Below are 13,071 nucleotides of genomic sequence, written 5' to 3'. Positions count from 1 at the left end.
AATGAAATATCCCCATGCCCTATTTTGTGCCTTTCTTGTTGCTGTAAAGCAACAAGAAAGGCACAAAATACCATGGTGCAATCTACCATGGTGGAAACTGGGTGGATGTTTTTGGAATTGCAATTGCTGCTGCTTGGACAATAATTTCTGTCGTATACTTTACTGTGATCGATTGGATCCTGGTTGACTGTGATGGTTTTCAACACTGCCTAATATTGAAAGGCATTCCAGTAAGCCTGATCAATCTTACACTGTGTTATTCTTGATGGTTCCCAGGATGCAAATAAGTAGTGAAAACAGTTAGGAGGAACCCAAATGTAAAGCGAACTGCTGTTGCTGCCATCTCTTTGTTGGTGAAAAGGGGTGTAGGCTGAAAAGGGGTATGGTTACCCACAAGAATGGTGACTCCTCCATGGGTTACCATTCTTGGTGACCCATAGCGGAGTCACCATTTTTAGAGGTGGGGATGGACATTTCCATCCCTACCTCTAAATAATGGCCACATTCAAATTCTTACAGTGGAATTGCCATCGAGGGCCTTGATGTCATCATTATTCAATGAAATCCATGGCAATTCCACTGTAAGAATTTGAATGTGGCTATTATTTAGCTTTGTTGGATTTACCTGTGGGCTTCTGAAGGACTGAGGGCTTTGTTTTCTCAGTCCTGTATTCATCTTTTTTTGGAAAGAAAGAATGCTGGCCTGCATCCATTTCTTCTTATTCTTCTGCAAAGGATTCAAGACTGTAATCTCGTACCTTCGAACTTCAACATCCATGTATCCTTGTGTTGGGAGTGGCTCTTCAGGTATTTTGGTTTTTCTTTACCAATTTTTTTTTTGGTAGTGTTGGATCACAGAGAGGTAGTGATATGGGTAAATGTAATTGACTTCTGCCAAAAGAGGTGTGGCTGAAAGAAGCTGTTCTGAATGCTTTTCAGTTTTGTTTTATACTATAATATTGCCAGAAAGTTGCCATTTAACTAATTTTGGGAGCTTGCCAACCCTTCTAAACCTTTCTGATTAAAGAAGGGCTACATCTTTCCTATGGGTGTTTTGCTGCTGGAATGAATAATTGGGAAGCATGGTGTAGGTCCTGTTTTTTTCTTCTATTTTGCTGTTTGGTAGTATTACTACTGAAGTCACTGTTATAATAACAATGACTAGGATCCCAGAAAAAAGTTTTGATTGTCAAGATTCGTGAGCATTTTTTTTGTGGTTTAGTTGCTAGGCTCCCCTACTATCATGGAATGCAAAGAGACACCTACTGCTTGGCAAGCAATAAATATGCTTGGTAGTGAGATGTCATTAGTACTCAGACACCATACCCACACCACCACCATCCTGAACTCTGTCCCTCAGACCATGAAGATAGGGACATGGCTTCAGCACTGCTGACCATATCACCCAGGACTAGCCATCTTGTCGAAGCCTGGCCCACTCAACCACCAGGTTTTCCCCTTTCTGAATTTCCATGGGTTGCAGTACAAGACAAACATGTCATTTTCCTATGGTGGAATTTATGGTTAGCCTGGAACTTATTCTGTGGGCAATGCATCCCAGTGATGCTAACTGGGGGGGGGGGACAAGCAGCATCACTGGGAGATCACCTTCCCACGTACAGGTGCCCACATCGAGGGGGAATATTACTGAGAGTTGAAAAACAGTTATTTTACTGTGTACAACATTATGGAGAGCTTGCATAACTGCTCTAAAGCAGTTTATTTCAGATTAGGTGGGTCACAACTTGCACATGACACAAAAAGGGCCAATCATAATGCAATTCAATTTGCTAATAATTTGCACAAAGTCTGAAAGCAAAGAATGCATTCAAGGGGTAGAGCCTAGGTTGCACTGATAAAATATGAATTGTGTAAGGAAGTCTTTCAGCAAAGTTTGCAAAATTATTGTGATTTGAATATCTCTGATGACAGTCTGGAATATCCTTTTCTTTACTTTTCAAAGCTTATACGTTGTAGTTAGTTTATATTTAAAACAGCAAATGCAATCACACAAAGAGAAAGTGGAACAAGGTGGCAAAGTAACATGGCTTGTTGTCGGTAGGCCACTTTTCACAGGATCAACTGCCACAACATTCAGATGCAAGGAAACTGAAAGTTCTCTCAGAGTCATCAAACATAAATGGGATTCTTTAAAATTGTTTTTTTTGCCATTTTATGGAAAACATGATCAACAGGAACATTTACTTGGACATGTTGAAAAAGTGGCTTATACCTCAACTTCTTAGAGATTCCACATATTTCATTTTACAGCAAGATGACCAACTCCTCACTTTCATGTGGATGTGTGAGAATGCATGAAGAATTATTGCTGATAATTACATTGAGAGTACTGTTTTCTCTTGTTATTCTCTCTAACATGCTGCTACTGTAGAACGCAATTATCCAATAATATAATTGATTTCATTAATTGAAACAATTTCAATTCATTGGACAAAAGAATAATAATTTATTGTGGTAAGATTATATTTATAGAATTATGTTCAATCTTTTATTTAGATATCATTTACCAACATAAAACAAAGCAGATTATATTCTGAGAACTTTTATATGTAGACATTCTGTAAAACAAAATAACAGTATATTAATAAATCAGCATTAAGAGAAGACAAGCTATCATTTGGTGTCAGTAAATAAACCAAGAAATTGCTAAAATATAGAACTTTCATCCAACTCTCGCTATCATAAAACAATGATTCTTCCAAAGAAATTGGAAACAAGCCTCTGTCATAAGTATTAGATTTTGTTTCTTTGTAAGAGAAACTCTTCTGTTGATTGCTGTACTTTATGAAAGAATAAAGTTTAGATAACTTTATCTTCATGTTCATTGAGTTCAGTATCTGTAGGGAGTGAAAAGATCATGATCAAGAAGGTGCTGACTCTCTTTAAAAATTACAGCTGTGAATTACAGGCTCCGAAAAAGCGATAAGTGTTTGCCATTTTATTTACCTAATTGTTATTTTATACTGACCTTTATAAGTAGCCATATAGTTCTAGATACGCTGGTTATTGTTATTTTTAATTTAGATAAGAGATTTTGTAGATTACTACTTAATATACATAAAACCGTTGTTTTGTTTGAATCTTGCAGCCACTGTTTTTGTACAGAGTAGCAGGGAATTCAAATTTTTAATTGTGGTAACTAGGTAGCCCTAACGTAAAATTATACAGCATAATTCGCATCCCTGCATTTAGTATTCTATTAGATAGTGTAGTATTGACAATTAATTAATTAAATTTATTGATCTTATTAATTTAAAATATCATGCCCCAGACTAGAGCAGAAAAGCAACGGGCACAAAGTGGCAGGAGTGCTGTGACTAGGGGGAGAACTGAGGGGGATGATTCTCCAACGCATCACAGCCTAAAAAAATGTGCAACTTGTGAAATGTTTCAAACTCTCTGGAACGGAACATGATCTAGCCAAGGAGGATGTCTTTGTGTGTGCCAGGTGCAGAGAGTGTCTAGAAATTAGGCATCAGCTCAGCGTTCTGAGCGTCTATGAGAGCTTGAGGTGTAGGGTAGATGACCTTGAAGAAATTAATATGAGGAGCCCGTCAAGCTCTCAGCTGCCCAACTAAATGCCAGAGCTCACTCCTCGGCATCAGGCAACACAGCAGCAACCGCCAAGGCAGAATGTGCTGGTCCCAGAGGAGTCAGTTATCATCGGTGACTCTACTGTCAGGGAGACGGGGAATATATTGTGTAAAAAGGATAGATGGAATAGGACCAGGGTATGTCTGCCAGGGACAAAAGTTGATGACGTTGTAAAGCATATATCATCTTTTAAGGGCACAAAGGGTGATATTGCTGTACATGTTGGCACTAATGACATCAAGAGTAGGACATCTGCAGATTTACTTAACAAGTACAGGTCAATGTTACAAAAAAGCCGTGAATTAGGGTTAAATTTGAAAGTGTCTGCAATTCTGGCCAGACACGATAGGAGGGAGTACATGATGAGAGCCTTGTCAATCAATTCGGCCCTGGAGGAAATGTGCAAGGCTCAAGGGATAAAATTGTTTTCAGCCTGGTCTGTGTTTGTTAACAGGAGAGAGTGTTTCTACAGGGATGGGATACACTTAAATAGAAAGGGTGCAAGAATATTTGCTGATGCTATAGAGGCAGTGTTAGGTGGGTCGGAAAACTGCTAGCTTGGGGGGTTTCACAGACTAAAAGGTTAAAAGTAGCTGCAGGCAGAGGTGAAGGTGATTCTTGCACTACTTCTATTACAATAAGCAGCGGCGTGGAGCGAAGGGTGTTGGGGGTTTCAGAGACTGATGGCAGTCATTGTGAAACAGGTGGGTACATGGGATGTGTTAGGGTAACTAATAATAAGAATAGGTACATGTATACTTGCATGTATACCAATGCTAGAAGAATAGTAAATAAATTTGATGAATTTGAAGTGTTGGTCAAGACATCAAAGGTGGATATTGTTGAGATAGCAGAGACGTGGTGTCACACAGATATAAGGAATGCAGAACTGGAATTTGGGAAGCACAATGTGTACAGAAAGGATAGACAAGATAGGAAGGGAGGAGGTGTTATGCTGTTAATTAAAAAAAACAAAAAATCAAAAGAAGTGCATCCAGCTGATATACATGAACAGTGCACTGTTGAGTCAGTTTGGTGTGATATAAACACTGCGAAAGCAAAAATAAGAGTAGGAGTGTGTTATAGGCATAATGACTCGAATGAGTACAATTAACAATTGTATAGAGAAATAAAGTGAGCTAGTAAATCAGCATGTCTTATAATGGGGGATTTTAACTTCCCAGATATAGACTGGAACTTATGGGTTGGTCACTCGCACACTAGTAAGACTTTTGTGGATTTATTGGATGATTGTTTTCTGCAGCAGTGATCATTCGTGTATTAAGAATTTGCAGATAAAGGACACCATTAGGTGGCAATGATCACAGTGTACTGATGTGGGATTTACTTAAAGATATAATTACCATCAGGGGTAAAGGAAAGGGTTTTTGCTTCCGTAAAGGTGACTATAGTGGTCTCAGACAGTTTTTAAATTCTGTACAGTGGGATCAATTGATGATGTTGCCATCAGCAAATTCTAAGTGGGAAGCATTCAAGGAATTAATAATGGAAGCTACTAAACGTTTCATACCTATTAAGAAATACTGTTCAAGGTTTAGGTCTAAATGGTTGTCAAATGAACTAATGAGACGTAGCAGAGAAGAAAAATGCATGGGATGCATATAAATTATAAGGCGACATAGAAGCCTACGGCAGATATAAGCTAGTCTGTAATCAAGTCACACAGGAGGTTAGGCAGGCGAAGGCAGATTACGAGAAATCTTTGGCAAAGGATGCTAAGAAAAACAGCACGGATTTCTTTACTTATATAAACTCTAAAAGGAAGGGGATGAATCTGATTGGTACACTTGATATCGATGGTTCGACTGTTAATGATCCTGCTCAGATAGAAAACAAACCGAATGAGTATTTTGCATCTACATTCACACATGAGGAGTTATTAAGGTTTGAAAATGGCAGAAGGTTATCAAATTGTAGCAGGGTGCTTAATGATTTTGTAATAACTGAGAACAAAGTTGAGGAGAAATTGTTTAAGTTAAACATAAGAAAGGCACCTGGGGGTGTATGGGATCTATCCAGTTATATTAAAGGGGGTGGCAAAGGAAGTAACCAAACCTTCAGCCATAATTATGAGAGCATCCTTGGACTTAGGGGATGTCCCCACGGACTGGAGATGTGCAGATGTGTCCCTAATTCAAAAAGGGGGATCGAAGGGTGACACGAGTAATTACAGACCAGTTAGTTTAACTGTTCTTGGTAAAATTATGGAGTCACTGGTTAAAGATGCATTGCAGGATCATCTAGACGAAACTGTAGCAATAATTCAGACAGAGCATGGGTTTGTTAAGTGAAAGTCTTGTCTGACAAATCTAATAGGATATTATGATGTGGTTACAAAGGAACTGGATGCAAAAAATAATTTTGATATCATATACTTGGATTTCAGGAAAGCTTTTGACACTGTTGTGCATGGAAGACTACTGTACAAATTGGAGCAGAATGGTATTAAGGGTAAGTTGCTACAATGGATAAAATGATGGTTGAGTGGGAGAAGACAGAGGGTGGTAATTAATGGGTGCTGCTCTTTGTGGACTTATGTTATTAGTGGAGTCCCACAGGGTTTCGTGTTGGGTCCACTGTTGTTTCATATATTTATCAATGATATTGATGAAGGTATATCAGGCTTAGTATTGAAGTTTGCAGATGATACAAAGGTTGGCAGGGTTGTTAATGACAGTAATGGCAGTGTGCTACTGCAACAGGATCTAGATAATTTGGGCAGATGGGCCAAGAAGTGGCAACTGAAGTTTAACTTTGACAAATGCAAAGTACTGCATATGGGTAGAAGTAACCCCAGAGAAACGTACCAACTGTGTGGTACTACACTTAAGGTGGTAGAAAATGAAAAAGACCTGGGAGTAATTGTGCAGTCAGATATGAATTTTTCTGAGCAATGCAGACAGGCTGCCAGGGCAGGTCATGGGGTGTTGTCAATGATATACAGGAATTTTGTTAGCAGGGAAAAGGAGGTGATTGTCCCTTTGTATAAGGCAATGGTCAGGCCACACCTTGAGTACTGCGTGAAGGTCTGGAGGCCTCATTTTAGGAAGGATGTAGATTTGCTTGAGCGTGTACAGAAAAGGGCAACAAGATTGGTGAGGGGAATGAAGGGATCCTCTTACCAGGAGAGGCTTAAGTTCTGCAAATTGCAGCAGCCGGAGACTAGGCACCTGCAAGGTGATCTGATTGAGGTGTATAAGGCCTTTAATGGGTTGAGCACGCTGAATTCTGATGGGATTCTTCCACTTGTTCAGATTACGAACCTAAGGGGGCATAAATTCAAATTGAGGAAAGACAGCTGTAGAATAGATGTGCAGAAATTTGCCTTTAGTCAGCAGGTGGTTAGTTGCTGGAACAAACTTCCATCTGTCGTGGAAGTTGATAGGTTAAATAAATTTAAGGAGGAACTGGACAAATATTTAGAGGGGATTGTTTTGTAATTTTTTTTTTTTGGCTGATGTTGCATAAGCTCATACGCTTGCTTTCTTGCATCACATGCCACTACTACGTGAAAAGTTCACTTTCTGGCAGAAGTCTAAACTTTCATGTATTTCAGATTATTATTTATTTGGTTTTTTTTTAGGAGCATTAGCAACTAAGGCCATATTGCTCTGGGATATGCGGTGGTCATTCCCTGACCTTTCCGCATCCTCCGTATTTGGTGGTGACGGGCTCGAATCCCGGTCTAATCAAGAAGCGTGTGCTACGCACTGCTGCTCCTTCCCACCTGGCTACGGAGGTGCCTGTATTTCAGATGTGTGGGACTTTAAGAGATACAGATATTTTATTTAAGTAAATAAATGTTCAATGTACATTTTCCCCTTTGTTGATTTTCATATAAAGAGCCCTTATATATTAAGCTGACACAAAGCTGTTGTTCCATTGACTCCATTCTGATAATATAACTGTACTTTCCATAACTTCCCCCCCCATAAGTTGCAGGATGAGTAAGTTTCAGTAGGTAACTAGTATTTGTATAAAATTTTTATTTGAATGTACGCTGGGGAAGGGTGATGGTCATATTTCTTAACTATTCGTGAACACTCCAGGCCTTTCTACCCAGTGCTTTGCAAGTTAACTTTTTAAAACCTATATAATAAACATATAGTATGAATTAGAGCTGTACTGCTCAATATGTTTTACGTTGATAATAATATTAGTAAAATAATAAGAGGAATTTACCTCAATATAGTGCGTAGAACACTTCTGTATGATACCCTCCAGAAATTAAAACGGAAAAAATGAAAAAAAACGACAACTTACCAGTACATTAGAGTAAAAAATAAATAATTAAATAATCAATTTAACACAATACAAATCAATTTAAAACAAATAAAAATCAAATTAATGCAATTAAAAGAATCTAACGAAAATATTCAAAACAATTTTCCTTCCTGAAGCTGACAACGCTTTTCGACCGTATGTCGTGATCACAGGAATGAAAATTACCGAATCGGGTCAAACCCGATACTTAAATAGAGATTATTTGTCTTCGTGCATGCGCGTAAAGGTCCACGCATCGGAGATCAAATATAGCCGCCGAACATTAACAGAATTCTCGTGTAATTTAATTTCAACGGTTTCTGCAATTAATAGTCGCGTATAATTACGTTGAACGTTAAGTATTTTGGCCTCGTTAAATAAAAAAGTATGTTTTCCGTTAATGGCATGGAAGGCTAATTCTGACACTGCTGAACGAGAAGCAGGAACTGAGGCTTCATGTTGAGTTACACGAATATTAAGAGAAAATCGGGTCGAACCTTGATAAGACAAGTTGCAATCACCGCAAGAAATGTTGTATACCAGATCATTAATTTGTGTTGCGAACGCTGAAAGAACCGAGCGATTGTTCAGTATAGTTTGTAACTTCTGAATTGGCCTAGCTACAATTTTAAATTCGGTATCTTTAAAGAATATGTTAAGCTGTTTGTGCCACTGTTCAACCTATGGGACAGAAATAAAGTATTTTTTGATATTACTATTGTTGATTGGTGTAGTATTTTGTATCCTATCCTTAGCTTGTACCCTAATTTGGTTTATTGTGGTAATGGAATAACCCTGTTTAAGAATCTGCTAGTTAATATTTGTATTTCTGAGTCCAAAACAGATTCGATCGTTGAATATTTATAGGCATTAAGAAATTGATTAAAGATAATCGATCTTTTGTAGGTGAACGGGTGATAGCTATTATAATGTAGAAGCGTACCGGTGTTTGTAGGTTTTCGATAGATGCTAAATTGTATTTTATTCGAGTCCCGGGTAAGCGTGAAATTTAGAAAGTTTAATGACTTTGTATCTGTATCCTCCCTTTCCAATGTAAATTTGAGTCTAGAATGAATATTATTAAACGAATGTAAAATGTCTTGGATAGTACTACTATCGGTAATAACTAGAACATCGTCTAAATATCTCCCATAGTATGTGATACGGGTTCGAAAAGGTGTCAAATGTATCTGCTCAATCGTTGAGAGATAGATCTCTGACATTAAGCCACTCAGGCTCAAACCCATTGGTAATCCAAAAATTTGTTTGTACACCTTGTCTCGAAAGGTGATGTAGTTAGCCTCAACTAACAGTTTTTTATTTAATGAGGCCAAAATACTTAACGTTCAACGTAATTATACGCGACTATTAATTGCAGAAACCGTTGAAATTAAATTACACGAGAATTCTGTTAATGTTCGGCGGCCATATTTGATCTCCGACGCGTGGACCTTTACGCGCATGCGCGAAGACAAATAATCTCTATTTAAGTATCAGGTTTAACCCGATTCGGTAATTTTCATTCCTGTGATCACGACATACGGTCGAAAAGCGTTGTAAGCTTCAGGAAGGAAAATCTTAGGAATATTTTCGTTAGATTCTTTTAATTGCGTTAATTTGATTTTTAATTGTTTTAAATTGATTTGTATTGTGTTAAATTGATTATTTAATTATTTATTTTTTACTCTAATGTACCGGTAAGTTGTCGATTTTTTTGTTTTTTCCGTTTTAATTTCTTTCTATATTGAGGTAAACTCCTCTTATTATTTTACTAATAATAAACATATGTATATCAAAGTCTGTACACTCATTTAGCATATATATGCATAATGATAAGATTGTAATCTTATCATTATGCAAATGTATACCAAGAATTAGGCTTACCATAAATTAGACATTTTATTATTGAGGATTCATCATCTGTTTTGTACTCAAACATGCCCAGATATGATATTCCTTCCTTATGCTTGACTACCGGCATATTATCATTCCCTTCTTTGGGCAGCTCAATAATGTTGGCTGGCTGTTCTGTACCTATACATGGAAACAATAACTGCATTTAAGTTAAAATAAGTTTTTTTTTTCACTTAATTTCTAAGCTTTCTATCTAAAGCATATATCAGTGTTATACAGTTTTTAAAACATCATGATGCTGATGTTCCAGAATTGCAACAAGTCCAGACTATATATTACTTCATTAAATAATATCACATTACTGATATACTGGAATTTACATTTCAGATAAATATTAAGAACATCATTTGTCTCTATAGTAAGTTAATATACAAGGTGTCTGTAAAGTCATTTGCAGCTGTTGTAAATGTTATGTACTACTATAAAACTTTGATTTCAATTATATACAAGGAAAAAAGAAGAAAAATGAGAAAATATTTATTGTACAAACCTTTAAAAATGTATTCAAAATGGTGGTGCATCCCTTGCGTTTCTAAGTTTGTGTATGTTTGATGATTATGTTCATAATGACTTCCTCCACACATTGAGCCAGTCCTCTTAAAGGGTATGGAGACAGCAGCGTTTTCACTGTTCCCCAGAGGAAAAAGCTTAAAGGTGTGAATTCAGGAAAATACAGGAGCTAAAATATTACTCATTGGCTTCTTTGGCTCAGATAACCCCCCAGACAAAAAACTGGTTTGATATGCTGTAGTTAATTATTAATTTGATCTTGTTGTTTTTAGTTGTTAGGGTGTTTGCACCTGTTTTTGATTATCTGCTTATAACCTTCATAGGATATTTTCTGCTCATGATTTAGTGGTACAGTTGCTGACTTAGAAACATAGTCAGTAACTTCACTGGTTAAGGTTCTGGCAAGATTCATACCTGGAAGAAAATCTCTTCTCTGTGTTCGGTAAGAAACAGAGAGGGAATTTAAGAAATATGAGAGAACAAGGTAAAGAACCTCCAGAGGATTTTTCAGTGCATTATGCTTTTGAATAAATTTTTATTCTACATGTTATATATCTACTGTATTTCTTCGATTCTAAGACACCATCGATTGTAAGATGCACCTTAATTTCAGTACCACCAACAGAAAAAAAGCTTTGATTCTAAGAAAAAATAAATAAATAAAATAAAACATTAAAATATATCTAACAAATATTTTTATTAGAACAGAATTTGATTTACTAACAACAACAGTATTTATCAGTAGGCATGTTATTCATCACTTCTGAATCTTCTGAGCCATTGATATCTGCATCTGAATCAGTATCAGAGTCTACTTCACATTCAGAGTCTGATTCTTCTGAGCCATCATTACCTTCATTATCCCATAATATATTGTCTTCAGAGCCATCGAGAGCATTGGTGATGCAACATTTTTTAAATGATTGCTGCACTATTCTTTCTGGGATTAGCTTCCAAGCTGTTGATACCCATTCTGCCAATTTTGATGTTGGTACTTAATTTTTCCGGAAGGTTGTCAGTCAACAGCCAGGATTCATATTCCTTTCTCAAGTAATTCTTAAATGGTTTGTTGACTGAAACGTCGAGTGGCTGCAGTTGGCTAGTCATGCCACCAGGAATCACAACCAAGTCACCACGTTTTTGCACAATTTTATTTTTGACCTGTTCGGACAAATGTCCACGAAATGAATCAAGTACTAGCATGCTAGGTGGGTTACAAAGACTTCCAGGACGTCTATTCCACACATTTAGCCAGTCTTCTGTAAGCTCTGCCGACATCCATCCATTTTTTTGTGCATGCACAATAACATCTTTGGGGAAAATTTCATTCTTCGGTATAGTTTTTCGATTTAAAATTAAATATGGTGGCAACTTTCAACCATCAGCAGTGATACACTGCTTTGCATAACCCGTGCTTATAATCTTGATCTTTAGCACCTTTAGCATTGACGGTGTAATTTCGAGGCATATCGAAGAAGACCGGGATTTCATCAGCATTTCCAAGTTGACTAAACTCATAGTTTCTTTTTTTCCCTAACTGCATCACTTGTCACTGAAAGTTAATCAGCTCCTGTTGAAAGTCTGGAGGAATTTTTTGACAAATAGATGTTCGGTGCCTTAACAATAATCTGCTATGACGCACGAGTCTGTCGCACCAGCTGCAACTGCCTTTAAAAATTATTTTCTGTGTTGCGAGGGACTTGGCAATTTCTCCAGCTTTCAATTGCATGTCGAGTGATGGGTAATCCTTTTGCTTGTGTCTCCGGTTACAAAATGTATCACAGCTTCATCGACTTGTAGAAATCTTCCTTTCTTAGGCCCTGTAAAGCACTTGGTTGTTGCTTTGCATGAAAATATGGAATTGCGATCATTTCTCCAATGACAAACATTTACTTTACTAATGCCAAAATGTCGCGACCCGCAGCTCTATTTCCATGTTCTTTTGCATACACAATAACTTTTTGTTTCAATGCAGCTTTGTAGTGCAATCTTTTTGACAACATTTTAATGTGCAATAAGGGATGACAAAATGAACAAAATACAGTAACTCCACTTCTTGCGTACTTTTGAAGATACAAACAAAACTTCCTAGTTTTCGCTGAGTGAGCTCCACTATAATGAAATAATGGTGGCTTCACATTTCGAAAGTGTGTGATATCACCCATGCCACTTTATTCTCCAATGGAATTGGCGAATGCGACAATGGTCAAACTTGGAGGTGGGGTTTCTGCGTAAAAACAAAACGTGTGGTGCCATGTGCAAAGCGCGAGAAAATTCGTAAAAAAAAAAAAAAAACTGCGATTGTAAGATGCCATCGATTCTAAGACATCCTGTTTTTAGAGACGTTTATGGGGGGGAAAAAGTGCATCTTAGAATCGAAGAAATATGGTATTTGTATCACTCTTAATTCTGTAGCAGTTTGCTTTTGTTTGGTTGATGTTATATAAGGGAAGGTTAAGCTGTTCCAACTTGTATTTCATTTTTTGATTCTTCCACATACATTGGGTTGTAGCTGTAGTATTGGTAACGTATTGGTGGCATGCAATTGTGAAATATTCTCCTTGGATATCATATTTGTACCTTTGTGGTCCACTTTTGAAGTTTAAGATTGACACAGTAGGATTAAGCTCTGGGGTGAAGGAGAGAGCATGGGGGCAGTTTCAAGTTTCTCAATTGTCAAATTTAGGTTTATTAATAATTTCTGGAGTTGTTTTCTTCTTCTTTTTTTTAACTTATGGAATTTAACTT

General features: G+C 37.2%; 1 protein-coding gene across 3 annotated transcripts in view; it reads right to left on the bottom strand.

Annotated features, from left to right (window-relative positions):
- The window catches only part of didum (dilute class unconventional myosin), an 814,019-nt gene that overhangs the window by 139,392 nt on the left and 661,556 nt on the right, over positions 1–13,071 (bottom strand). For all 3 annotated transcript variants that reach the window (XM_090373351.1, XM_090373360.1, XM_090373369.1), the window contains one exon: positions 9,784–9,933. In XM_090373351.1, coding sequence (XP_090229477.1) covers positions 9,784–9,933 — 150 coding nt within the window. The remainder of the gene's footprint in view (positions 1–9,783; positions 9,934–13,071) is intronic.

This window comes from Mastigoproctus giganteus, chromosome 1 (assembly GCF_048544385.1).
Source record: "Mastigoproctus giganteus isolate SK-2022 chromosome 1, ASM4854438v1, whole genome shotgun sequence".
Taxonomy (NCBI): domain Eukaryota; kingdom Metazoa; phylum Arthropoda; class Arachnida; order Uropygi; family Thelyphonidae; genus Mastigoproctus; species Mastigoproctus giganteus.
This window is presented reverse-complemented; position numbering and strand designations above follow the sequence as displayed.